At 40.6% G+C, this 13748-nt stretch overlaps 1 protein-coding gene across 1 annotated transcript in view; it reads right to left on the reverse strand.

Annotated features, from left to right (window-relative positions):
• Positions 1–976: 976 nt before the first annotated feature.
• Positions 977–13748, reverse strand: part of HEATR3 (HEAT repeat containing 3) — a 36578-nt gene continuing 23806 nt past the window's right edge. Inside the window, exons 13-15 of the mRNA XM_043436625.1 lie at positions 9495–9638; positions 6100–6276; positions 977–1735 (exon numbers count right to left, since the gene is read on the reverse strand). Coding sequence (XP_043292560.1) covers positions 1613–1735; positions 6100–6276; positions 9495–9638 — 444 coding nt within the window. The 3' untranslated portion in view covers positions 977–1612. The remainder of the gene's footprint in view (positions 1736–6099; positions 6277–9494; positions 9639–13748) is intronic.

Consider the following 13748-nt stretch of genomic DNA (forward strand, 5'->3'; position numbering starts at 1 on the left):
ATAAACAAGACAGACATCCTGCCATTGGTGACAGCAAGGATATACTTTGAGGATATTATGCTAAGTGAAATAAATCACAGAAAAACAAATACTGTTTGATCTCGCTTATGCGTGGAACCTAACAACCAAACAACAAAACTCATAGAGAAGAGAGAATAGATTGTCAGTTGCCTTGAGGCAGGGGGCGGGGGTTGGGTGCTGGAGGGCAAGCAAAATGGGTGAAGGTAGTCAAAAGTACCAACTCCCAGTTATAAATTATTGGGCATGTAACATACTGCATACTGACTACAGTTAATATCGTATTGTACAGTTGAAAGCTGCTGAGAAAGCAGATCCTAAAGAGTCTTACCACAAGGTGAAAAAAACGTTTAACTACGTGAGGTGATGGATGTTAATTAACTAAAGTCCAATGCTGGGTATTGGGCCTTTTAACAGATCAACTGAGAGCTACAGTAGGGAAATTTTCAAATCTCCAGCTCCTCCGGTCAGGCAAGTGGACAGACAGCGGACCTGGGAGAGGGGCCGTGGCTGAAACTCCCTCCCTTTGATCCACCCGCCACCTGCTTCTTCAAGGACACTGGTAACGACGCTGGAGATTCGCGGAATTAAGATGTCTTTTTTTAAAAATTAATTTTTACCGGAGTAGTTGCTTTGCTGCTGTTAGTTTCCGCTGTGCAGCAAAGTGAACCAGCTGTATGTTTACATTTATCCCTTTTTTGGGATTTCCTTCCTGTTTAGGTCACCACAGAGCACCGAGTAAAGTTTCTTGTGCCATGCAGTAGGCGCTCATGAGTTACTTTATGCATACTATCCATAGTGGATATATGTCAATCCTAATCTCCCAATTCATCCCACCTCCCTTTATAAATCCTGTTTTTAATAGCACACATATATTCAAAGCAAGATCCATTAGCAAGCAGACACCCAGGAATAGGGTTATCTGGTGTTTTAAAAAAGATTTTGCAAGACACAGAGCTTTCAATTTAAAAATTATTTATTAAAAAACATATTCTCCCAATTTTGATTGCATTTCAAATTAAATAAGGAGTGATGTTACGGATCAGATCCTTTTGTACAGAGGGTGATGATGGCCTCACTAGCGAGGAGTATAGTCTACTAAATAATGGAATATGAATCCAACTCATTCCCCTCGTCATGAAAGGTAGGCATAATTGATCTCATACCAAAAAGTTATAAAGCATGTTTTCACATTTCAGTTAAATATTTAGTTATTATAAAATGATATTGGCTTAAAAGAGCATCCAAGTTATGCTCTGGATTTTCTTCTGCAAAATTCAAGGGAACATGATTGTTTGGCAGTGTCTACACTGCTCAAGAAGAAGCACCTGAGATTCACTGTGTTTCCAACCTTTGGGTTTCCAGTGATTAAAACATGCTGGAAACGTGAGAGCACTAGAAATGCCACACAGATCCCAGAGCTTAAAAAGAGTTTCTGACATGTCCTGGAGTTTTTATCAACTTCAAATTAATACACAGAACACCAAGTCATTAAAAAAAAAAATGACTTTCAGAAAAAACACCCTGAAGGGAAACCCTCTAGTATTCTTCACTGTTGAAAACTTTGGGGTGAGGACTGGTCTCTTTCAATGGTTCAAGTAGTCAGTCTTTTCTCAACAATTTCTTGATAAGCGACAAATCTTCTCAAATTCATCTTCACGTTGTCAAGAACACACAGCTGATCTGGACTGTATTTAGTTCTCCCTTCTTTTCGTATCTGCCAAAAAAATATCATATAAGATTTGGTATCTACCACTAACTCCTTTAAATAAGAAAGCATTTAATTTGGGGTGTATTTATTTTTAGAACAAACAGTTGCCAGCAATTGGTGGAACATTTTCACTTCCAAGGTGATGGAACACAGTATATGAGCTGTAATAAAGATAAATTAGATCATGCAACTTTTATTTATTTTTTATTTATTTCTGGCTGTGCTGAGTCCTCATTGATGTGCGCAGGCTTTCTCTAGCTGCAGCGAGCAGGGGCTACTCTCTAGTTGTGGGGCATGGTCTTCCGTTGTGGAGGCTTCTCCTTTTGCAGAGCACGGGCTCTAGGGTCCACAGGCTTCAGTAACTCCGATGAGGGGATTCAGTAGCTGTGGTGCACGGGCTTGGTTGCCTCTCGGGATGTGGGATCTTCCCCGACCAGGGATTGAACCCATGTTCCCCGCCCTGGCAGGAGGATTCTTAACCACTGGCCCACCAGGGAAATCCTGTGCACCTTTTTAATGATACTTACAAGAAAAACTGAATTGTAGACTTTGAAAAGAATGAGTATTATGGTATATGAACTAACCCCCACCTCTAATCTTGAGCTGCTGCTGCTGCTGCTAAGTCGCTTCAGTCGTGTCCAACTCTGTGTGACCCCACAGACGGCAGCCCACCAGGCTCCCCCGTCCCTGGGATTCTCCAGGCAAAAACACTGGAGTGGGTTGCCATTTCCTTCTCCAATGCATGAAAGTGAAAAGTGAAAGTGAAGTCACTCAGTCGTGTCTGACTCTTAGTGACCCCATGGACCACAGCCTACCAGGCTCCTCCATCCATGGGATTTTCCAGGCAAGAGTACTGGAGTGGGGTGCCATTGCCTTGTCCACTAATCTTAAGCAGTAGTTCTCAAATTTTAGCATTTGGAAAAGTCAAAGTGAAAGCTGCTCAGTCGTGTCCAACTCTTTGTGCTCCCATGGACTATACAGGCCAGAATACTGGAGTGGGTACCCATTCCCTTCTCCAGGGGATCTTCACATCCCAGAGATCGAACCCAGGTCTCCCGCATTGCAGGTGGATTCTTTACCAGCTGAGCTACCAGGGAAGCCCAAAAATACTGGAGTGGGTAGCCTAACCCTTCTCTAGGGGATAGTCCCAACCCAGGAATCAAACTGGGATCTCCTGCATTGCAGTCAGATTCTTTACTAGCTGAGCTACCAGACAAGCCCATTTGGAAGCCTTATTTAAAAAACAGATTGCCAAAGCTCCAATACTTTGGCCACCTGATGCAAAGAGCCAACTCATTGTAAAAGACCCTGATGCTGGGAAAGAGAGGGCAGGCGGAGAAGGGGACAACAGCGGATGAGATGGTTGGATGGCATCACCAATTTAATGGACATTAATTTAGGCAAACTCAAGGAGATAGTGAAGGACAGTGAAGCCTGGCATGCTGCAGTCCACGGGGTCACAAAGAGTTGGACATGACTAAGCGACCAAGCAACAACAAGGCCAGTCCACATAGTTTCTGATTTTTGATAGGTCTGGAGTTGGGCCTGAGAATTTGCATTTACAACAAGTTACCAAGTGATGCTGGCACTGCTGATACAGGGCACTTTTGAGGATGTCTGCTCTAGAGAAGTTTTTTAGTAAAATGCATTGTGCTGTGTTTAAATGCAATTTGGGGCTAAATATAAACCAAACAGCCTTTAATGCAACTGTGGTTTCATTTTCAAAAGACAGTCATATAAAAAACTGCATGCTGCCATTCTGGCTAACAAAGACACTTCATCAGGGCTTTATAGCTTTGAGAAAAGAAAAACACTCGGTTAAATAGCACTATCACTGCAATGCATACTATGTATGCAAATCAATCAGAACAATGGACTTTCCAGAGATGAAGGGTTATTCTACTAGTTCACAGTTTACATAACTGCTCTCTAAGCATTTGCTTCTGCAGAGTCTGATGACTCTTAACCACATCTGCTTTCCCAGGGGCTTCAGGGAAAGGAGATATTTTCTCTTTTCCCTTCAGCCTCCTTTTTCAGAAGTTTAGAGGGCCTGTGACCTTTAAGAACAATGTGGACACCACACCCTCCATGTACTGGCTTAGAAATGTCTCTAGGAGACAGTGTGAAGTAAAAGCGCATAAAGTACAAGGCTGTGAATCTATTATGTTATCTGTTGGATAATAAAGGGGAAAAATACTAACGTACATTTGTCTTTGTGCAGAGAAACACCATTCAGTTTGGTTACCCACAAGGCAGGCTGGGAACAGGTGGGAATAAAACTTCTCACTGCTTAAAAAATAAATACCAAGGGAATGTCCTTGGAGGTCCAGTGGCTAAGACTCCATGCTCCCAATGCAGGGGGCCCAGGTTTGATCCCTGGTCAGGGAACTAGATCCCACCTGCTGCCAACTAAAGATCCTGCATGCCACAGCGAAGACAGAAGATCCAGTGTGCCCCAACTAAGACACTGAGCAGCCAAAACAAACAGACAAAGAAAAAAAACCACCCCAAAACAAAAAATAAACCCCCCAGGGTGTGGGGAAGGTGAAATGGGTGCAGGCGGTCAAAAGGTACACACTTTCAGTTCCAGATGACCCCTGAACACTGCAGGGGTTAGGGGGTGCCAACGCCCTATCCCCTTGTTGAAAATCCAAGTACAAATTCACTGTTGGCCAAGGTCCAACCAACTGAAGATCCTATAGGACTGTAGTATTTACCACAGAAGAAAATTCATGTATTTAGGTTATTTAGGTAGATCTGCACAGTGTCATTCAAGGATCAACTGTGTAAGTGAAATAAGTCCTGAGGGTGTAATGCAAGGTGATTACTGTTAACAACATTGTATTATATATTTGAAAGTTACTAAGAAAGTAGATCTTAAAAGTTTTCTTTACAAGAAAATAAATTTATCACTATGTGTGGTGATGCATGTTAACTAAATTTATTGTGGTAGTCATTTTGCAATATATATACATATCCAATCATTATGTTGCACACCTAAAACTATGTTGTAATGTCAATTATATCTCAAAACAAAACAAAACACAAACAAATAAAACTGGAGGCTTAAACAAAGCAAAATTAAGAGCAAACTAATTTTTCCCCCTCAAGGCTAAAGTCACCTACTAGTGAAGCTTAACTCAATGTCAACCACTATATTACTATATTTTTAAATGTAAGATGTCAAAACATGAAAATGTTATAAAACAAACCAGTTGTTAATGTTCCTAAATGAACACTGATATACCTGTGAGAATGTGCATGGCATGTGTGGCTATTTTTTTTTTCTTCTGGAAAAGAAAACTATTTTTAACACCTTAAAAAAAATTCAAAATTTTACATTTCTAGACATACAATCATTTTACCTAAAAACCTGTCACAGAGTTCTGCCTATGGGAATTGAATTCTGCCTTTGACGCTTGTTAGAGAAAAGAAATAGACACTGGAAAGCAACAAAAGTAGGCTAATTTTCCATTAAAACCTCTACTTTCCTAACAGAGATTTAAAGGCAAAAGTTTAATTCAAAATGTAAAGTCATAAAACACAAATATTTTTATTTCTCAAAATGAAATATATAGATTTAGATAAGAGGAAAGTTGGCCAACTTAAATTTGTAAATATGTGATCAAAGGCTGTTTTTAAAATTTTTCATTGCTTTCCCCCAACCACCAAAACAGTTTTTTTAAATTATCTTTTTGACTCAAAGTTAACTTTGATGCCTCTGATGAACCAATCAATTGATCGATAAAAAGGTAAATGAAGGTAGCTACATTCTCCATTATAGACTGGCTTAGAGTTTGTTTGCCTTTTTTTTTTCAGAGGACCAAAGGGAAATAAATGAAGTCGGCCTACAACACATTACATGATATAAAATAAATTTAACACTGTCTCTGAAAGTGCTTTGCAGGCCGGACTGCAGGGCTTACACATAAGTACTGTTAACATCGCTAAACCTCTGCAGAGAGAGGAACTTGTTCACACCATTTTGGCTCAAGTCACAGTGATTCAACAGAAAGGGCTCAGTCGCCCTGACTCAGCCGACAAGCATTTACACAGAACCGGGGATGAAGTGCTATGTGAATCACCAAGATTGCAAGCAGGGAACCACACATACCCTTGTCCCACAGAATGCTGAGACTTCACCATTTCTAAATAAGCCACTTGTTGTTTAGTTACTAAGTCGTGTCTGACTCTTTTGCAACCCCACGGACTGAAGCCTGCCAGGCTCCTCTGTCCATGGGATTTCCCAGGCAAGAATACTGGAGTGGGCTGCCATTTCCTTCTCCAGGGGATCTTCCCACGTCTCCTGCGTTGGCAGGTGGACTCTTTACCACTGAGCCACCAGGGAAGCCAAATAAAATGTTACATACCTTCATTTTGAAGACTGGCTGGAATTCTTTCAGAGTAGATAACAATTTAATTTGAACTGAGGCCATTTCAGCTTCTTTACCATCTGCAAAAACGTCAAAGAGGGCGTCCAAGGCCTCCCCCGCTACCACAAGACAGGGGTCTTTGGTGGCAACCTCAAGCAGAAAGTACCCGATAGTCTGGAGAAAACAAAATACAGCAAAGGATCATCCAATATTCTAAGTCAGTTTTCAAAATAAACACTAACTCTAAATGTGACAACAATTCACGCATAGTTTTACATACAAATGCTAGGGAAAAGTTAACACTTTTAAAAGACTACAGACTTAACATATTTACAAAAATACTAAGTATAATGTAAGCAAGATAAATTCAAAACCTTAGTTTATATTAGTAAATAAAGTGAATTAAGATCCATAAATGACATATGACAGACTGATACTGGAAATTATTAAATTTTCTCTTCTATCTATCTCCATCAAGAAGGCTTTTCCCATGGTGTCAAATGCATATAAATATTATCAGTAACAAAAAACCTCCTGCTTTTTAAATTATATGAGAAACACTCAATTAAAAAAATAAAGAACATATAATCTCATTTTGCTTCACTGTGATGATTTTTAACATCCACTCATTTTTTTATCATTAGCTAGCTAAGGAACAAACTATTCCCAATCTGTGAAGAACCAGTCAAGAGTTAAGTTAGTTTATTTTGGTTGTTTTGCTTCACCACTTACATCTTTAAGGGCAATGTGCACACCTGTTATCATGGTGAGAGAGTGCAAATGCTGTCTGAAATGCAGCTCCACTGTAAGCAGCAGGGTGACTCTGGGCCCTTGCTACTCACTCTGGACCTCCATTTTCTCATCTAAATTTAAGTGGTCAAGAAAACCTCTAGGAGAGTATCTAAATTTAATATCCCACTGGGACTTCTCTGGTGGTACAGTGGTTGAGAATCCGCCTGCCAAAGCAGAGGACACAGGTTCAGTTCCTGGTTTGGGAAGGTCCAACACGCAGGGGAGCAGTTAGGGCCCTGCGCCAGAACCACGGAGTCTGCACTCTAGATCCGAGAGTCACAGATACTGAAGCCCGTGTGCCCAAGCCCGCGCTGTGCACCAAGAGAAGCCCCTGCCATGAGAAGCCTGCGCACCGAAATGAAGATCTGCGCCCACTCACTGCAACTAGAGAAAGCCCACATGCACCAACGAAGACCAAGCACAGCCAAAAATATAAATAAATCAATTTAATATCCTATTATAAACATGAAATGTACAGCATCACCTATGAAGTAGTCTTACTGAAAAAGTTCACCTGGATCTAACCCAGCCTTTAGATCTAAGTTCCACTCTGCAGGAAATTCAGAAGATAAAGGAACAAACTTAATGCCACAAGGAGGTAACAGGACAAATCCACAGGGCCGAACACTAGGAGCCAACTGACCCAGAAGCTGAGGGAGAAAGAGGTGGTGTGGGAGATACTAGACGGGGCAAAGCTCTCCATGAAGAGAGACTTAGAAGACCCCAAACCAAGCACAACACGGAGACCTGACTTAGATCCTGCTTTAAACAGACAGTCTGTAAACAGTCATCTTGGGAACAACTGGAAGAATCTGAATATGGACCAAGTAGTAGACATATTAAGAAATAATTGTGTATGGCATAATAATGGTGGCTATACAAAAAAACTGTCTTTATTTTTAAGATGCGCATACTGAACAATAAGGACACAATGCCAGGATGCCATTAATTTAACACATTCAGCAGAGGAACTACTTTAAGTACATATGATAGAAAACTCATAACTGTTAAATACGCTTGATGGCTATACAAAATTCACTGCACTGTCTACTTTTCTTCATGCTTGAAAATGTGACTAAATAAAAACATTTTGGAAATCTTACGTTATGCCTGAGAAAAACTTGCTGTTCCTCTAAAGTGGGCCTTGGAATTTACAGTCTCAAGGGGTGGGAAGTGACTACACCTCCACATGCTCACTGGCACATGTGTACCTGTGCAGAGCGATACAGCCGTGCTCTCTCACTCAGGGTCTATGTATTAGAATCTCTGGAGTGACACAGAAGGAATGGGGAACAGGGGCTGCCTCTCTGGAGTGGAAAGAGGGGACTGGCACTGTAGAAGTGATGTGCCTTAGCTTCCCTGGTAGCTCAACTGGTACAGAATCCGCCTGCAATGCGGGAGACCTGGGTTCGAACCCTGGGTTAGGAAGATCCGCTAGAGAAGGAAAAGGCTACCCACTCCAGTATCCTGGCCTGGAAAATGCCCTGGACTATACAGTCCATGGGCGTCATGAAGAATTGGACACAACTGAGCAACTCTCACTTTCAAATGGTTTGGATGTGCACATATCATCTTTTTGAAACAGGCTTCTAAAAAATAGCAGTCACACTGTTAAGCTCTTAGCAAGTTAAGAAGTACTTTAGGGGCTTCCCTGGGGGCTCAGCGGTAAAGAATCTGCCTGCCAGCACAGGAGACGAGGGTTCGATCCCCGATCTGGGAAGATCCCACATGCCCTGGGGCAACTAAGCCCATGCACAACTATTGAGCCTGTACACTGCAACTACTGAAGCCCAGGAGCCTGAAAGCCTGTGGTCCACAAGAGAAGTCTGTGCACCGCAACTAGAGAAAAAGCCTGCACAGCAAAGAAGACCCACTACAGCCAAAAATAAATAAATAAATTATATAGAAAAAGGAAATAATCTGTAATAACCAGTTTATTACCCACTACCAGTAATCCACACTTCGGCAATTACTGTTAGAACAAAGAAGGGTAACTTGACTATTACTGTCCCTTTAGTTACTAGGCTGTACCTCTGGCAGTGCAGTTGCTGAGCAAATTGCTTAGACCAAGTGCTGGAAGCAAACGTGCTGAGTGAGTTCCTTGTGTGTGGGCACTACCAGAGTCGCTGCTTAAAATTTATGGAGTGGTCTTGGGATGAACTGGGTGGCCAGGTGCAGACTGCACTTCAGCCTGGTGTGCTGGGAAAACTGTTTGGACTGCTCTTCATCCGGAGGAGAATATAATGTGCACACATTTTACGCAACAGTCAAAGCAGGGTCAACTTGAACAACTTTGAACCTTGGCCTTCCACTAAAGGCAAATTTACTTTTGAAAAACATCTCCGGAATAAAGATAAACGGCAAAATGCAACTCGACTCTTCAGTCTGACTCATGGAGTAAGACCAGGCCAAAGGGTATACTTTATATCTTAATAAACAACTTCTTAAAAAAAAATAAATAAATAAATAAACAACTTCTTTATATGACTTCGTCTCATGAAATCCACAGGAGATTTTAAAATCCACAGGAGTGATTTTAAAGTCACTCTTCTCCCATTTTTAGTGATTTAATAGTTCAGGCTGGAAGCACAGTGTTTTACCTTGAGGGTGTCAAGCGTGCCATCTTCTTTGGCTAGGACGCTGCCTGTGATTCCCAAAATACTAACCACGTTCACTCTCACCCCCACATTACTACTGTGGACACCGGCGGTGCACAGAGTCATCAGCTGGTCGGGAGTCATGCACTGTTGAAAGAGAAGGAGAGAGCATTTAGCATGTTAAACTCGGCCAATTCCAACAGCACAGGCCTTGGGATTGGCGAGAGTCTCTTGTACTGGCGGCACAGTTCTACAAGTGACACAAACTCTGGGTGCGCAGGTTATTACATATTCTAAACACTCCTAAAAACAACTAATTCTGAACTAGGATGAGGTCTGTGCACGTCACTGTCACCACTTACTCCATCAGAGCTGGCAGCCTGTAAAAGAGCCTTCAGCTCCTGTTTGTCTCATGTGAAGATTTTCATTCAGATGTACACAGACCAAAGAGATTCTAACTTCTTTTCAACACTGGTCACAAAAAAAAAGTTTTGAAAAATGTAAACAGGATCATGCAGCTTTAATAAAAATGGGCTGAATCTACACGAGGTAAGAGCTGACTCGAGATTTGTGTGCTATGGCAAGTTATTAAAGACTGTAAAATGCATTCAATTATACAGTGCTTCCACCACATAGTAATAATTTTTATTTTAAGCTGATTTGACTTTATTGTTGGCCACACCACGCAGCATGTGGCATGTGGGATCTTTGTTCCTCGACCAGGAATCGAACCCATGCCCCCTGCATCCCTGCATTAGAAGCATGGAGTTTTAACCACTGGACTGCCAGGGAAGTGCCTTAAGCTGATTTGCACACACACATAGATGCAGGTTTCACAAGAGTGCAAATGTCACTTTCCATTTCATAGAAACTGAAGGTCAAAAGTTTCGTTCCTGGAATAAAATTAAAAGAATAAAACTTAAAAGATATATATTAGAGGCCAACATCATATACTATATTTAATAGTAAAACATGAGCGACTTCCCGTTAGACTCTGAAAGAAGGCCAAGTCTGGATAGCACCGGATAGCCAGAGGCGTGGCCATGCAATGACTAAGGAAGGAAGGATGGCAGACAGCCCATAGGAGGAAAGGAGGCCCAAGAACTATAAAGCCAGGTTCCTGGGAAGAGTATCCACGTGGATTCTGAAATCACCCAGAATCATGGCGGGACCAGCAGCAAACAACAGGGTCCGACAACAGGAATCTTCAAGGAATGAGTGGCCCCTGGGGATGGTGGGTGACTGTAACTGAGAGGTAGGTGGTGTGGTCTAGTGACATGTTGCTCAAAACTGGAGGATTTCAGAAAGGAGGGAGTGAGCATGGTTTAGATCTGTGATTCTCAAACATCTGTGTGTACGACCATCACCTGGAGAACTTGTTAAAACACAGACACTGTTGGGCCCCTCTCCAGAGCTTCTGCCTCAGTAAACTGGGGGAGAAACCCTGGGATCTACCCTTTAATACAAAGGAAAAAGACCACCAGCTCAGGAGCAAAGCTGGCAAAAGACAAGGAAAGTCACAGAAAAAGAATGCAAAAGCCCTTAAAAGACATGAAACGATCTCCAACCTCCTCATAATGAAAGAAATGCAGATTAAAATTGAGATACAATTTATCACCCAACAAACCAGCAAAAATCCAACATTTTGACAACATATTCTTCTGGTGAGGGTGTGACAATACAGGCACTCTCAAACAAAGCTGGTGGAGATCTGAAATGGCTCAGACTTCCAAGGGGGACGAGAGCAATGCCTAGAGCAGAGCTACTGATATATCTGTTCTCTGAGCCACAGGCCCACCTCTAGAAATCGGCCACAAAGACATAATGGCAAAAACACAGCAGAACTTCAGTAAAAATGCTACTCACTGCAGTTCTATTTGTAATAGCAAAAGACTGGAAAGGACTAAAAAAATCCATCAATGCAAACATGGTGAATAAATACAGAATATGTACCCAAGGCAGGGCTATCTAGCTGTAAAAAAGAAATGAGAAACATGTTAGCATACTATGATGATTAATGAGAGAAAAGCAAGGTGCAGAAGCACTCCTTTTAAAAAAAAGGGTGAAATACAAATACATACATATTTTGCTTATGTTTTCTGAAAAAGAAGAATAGAATGATAAATAAAAAAATCAATAAGGATGATTACTAATGGCACAAAGGAAAGAACAGGGGCAAATGGACAGAAACTAGACATCCCTCTACATATATTTGTGTGTGTGTGCATATAAAGTATAAAACTTACCATTTCAACCGTTTTAAAATGTATAGTTCAGTGGCAGTAAGTACATTCACATTGCTGTGTAAGCAGCTATCACTAACATCCATCCCCAGGACTTTTTCATCATCCCATACTGCAACCCTGAACCTATTAAACTATATCTCTCTGAGCCCATGGTAACTACTCTTCTACTTTCTGTCCTTATGAATTTAATTATTCTAGGTCCCTTATAGAGGATTCATACAATATTTGTCCTTTTGTGTCTGGTTATTTCACTTAGCATAATGTCTTCATGGCTCATTCATGCAGTAATATGTACCAGAATTTCAGTCCTCTTTAGAGCTGAATAATATTCCATTGTGTGTAAACACCATATTTTCCCCTGAATATATTTTGCTTTAGTTTTAACTCTGAAATTGTGTAAATATTTTATATAATTAAAAAATAAAAATTAGAGCAATCGAACAAAAAATGCTTTTAAAAAAAGCTGAAAATGAAGCTAACTTTATAACAAACCACACAAGAGAATACGTTCAAAGTGACTTTAAAGCATAGTAATTTGTACAGTCCTAAAGGGATTTTTCTTCCTAAGGACAAAAAGAATCACAAAGAAATCTTAAACTGCATCCAGTACTGTTTAACAGCGTTACTTTGAAACTAATAACTATATGCCATAGGATGAAGTAAATAATAATGAGTTCATAATGATACTTAAAAAAAAAAAAATTCACTGATCATTTTTAGAGATTGCTAGGACACCAGCTCATTTTCTGGGAAAAAGGGTTGGGTGGGGAGAGAGAGCCATACCCTACCTTTTTTGGTATGAAGTGTATTCCAAAGTTACCAAAAATTGATGAAATAAGTTCTTATTTATGGAAGAATCACAGCTAATAAATGTAAAAGGAATGACAAAATTAGGGTATTTTCATCTTGCAAACCCTAATGAAATAATGGATCTATACAATAATCACTGGTTGCTACAAGTGAATCTATGGATATTAAGATTTTAACACCGCTATTTTACAACAGTGTATCACTTGTGATATAAAAGTAAAACATACATACAGCACTACAAATTATTTTTGTCTAAAAATTCTGATCCTGAATCTAATTAAGTCTCTAGACATAACTCTCAATTTGTACGAAATATGGAAGACAGATGGGCCCATTAAATAATAACATTGTTTAGCCAGCCACATCTGAGAATGGGGGAAATTCTTTAGGACAAATGATAACTTACTCAATGGAAAGACAGTATGAGGAAAGGTGGGCAGGTAGGGGAGATGTTACAGATTCAGAGATTTAAGAATCTGTCAACATGCGAAAAATTGTTGTCTAGTTGCTCAGTCATGTCTGACTCTTTGCGACCCCATGGACTATAGCCCACCAGGCTCTTCTGTCCATGGGCTTTCTCAGGCAAGAATAGTGGAGTGGGTTAACATTACCTTGTCCAGTACTAAAAATTACTGAATTATATACTTTAAATGGGAGAACTATATGGTATGTGAATTATAAAAATATATATATTTAAGAGACCAAAATATCAACTAAGAACAATATGTGGATCCTGCTTAGATGCTGATTTGAACAAACCACTAAAAAAAAAAGAGAGAGATTTGTAAAGCAATCAGGGAAAACTGAACTCGGGCTGCATATTAAATGATAATTTTAAAACATCTGTTAATTTGGGGGTTTGAGATAATGGTAATGTGGTTAAGTTTTTTAAAAGTTCATTTTCTGTCACAGACAACATAATGAAGCACACAATTAAACATTCATGGGTGAAATAACATGATTTCCCTTAACTATTCCAAGAAGCAAAAACGAAAATGGAGGGAAAATGAAAGAAATGAAAAAGACAGATGGGACTTCCCTGGTGGTCCAATGGTTAGGAATCTGCCTGCCAAGGCCGGGGACACGGGTTTGCCCACTAGTCTGGGAAGATTTATGCACCACGGGGCAACTAAGCCCATGCGCCCCAACTACTGAGCTCATGTGCTGCAACCAGTGAAGCCCATGAGCCCTAGCACTCGTG

Source organism: Cervus canadensis, chromosome 18 (assembly GCF_019320065.1).
Source record: "Cervus canadensis isolate Bull #8, Minnesota chromosome 18, ASM1932006v1, whole genome shotgun sequence".
Classification (NCBI taxonomy): domain Eukaryota; kingdom Metazoa; phylum Chordata; class Mammalia; order Artiodactyla; family Cervidae; genus Cervus; species Cervus canadensis.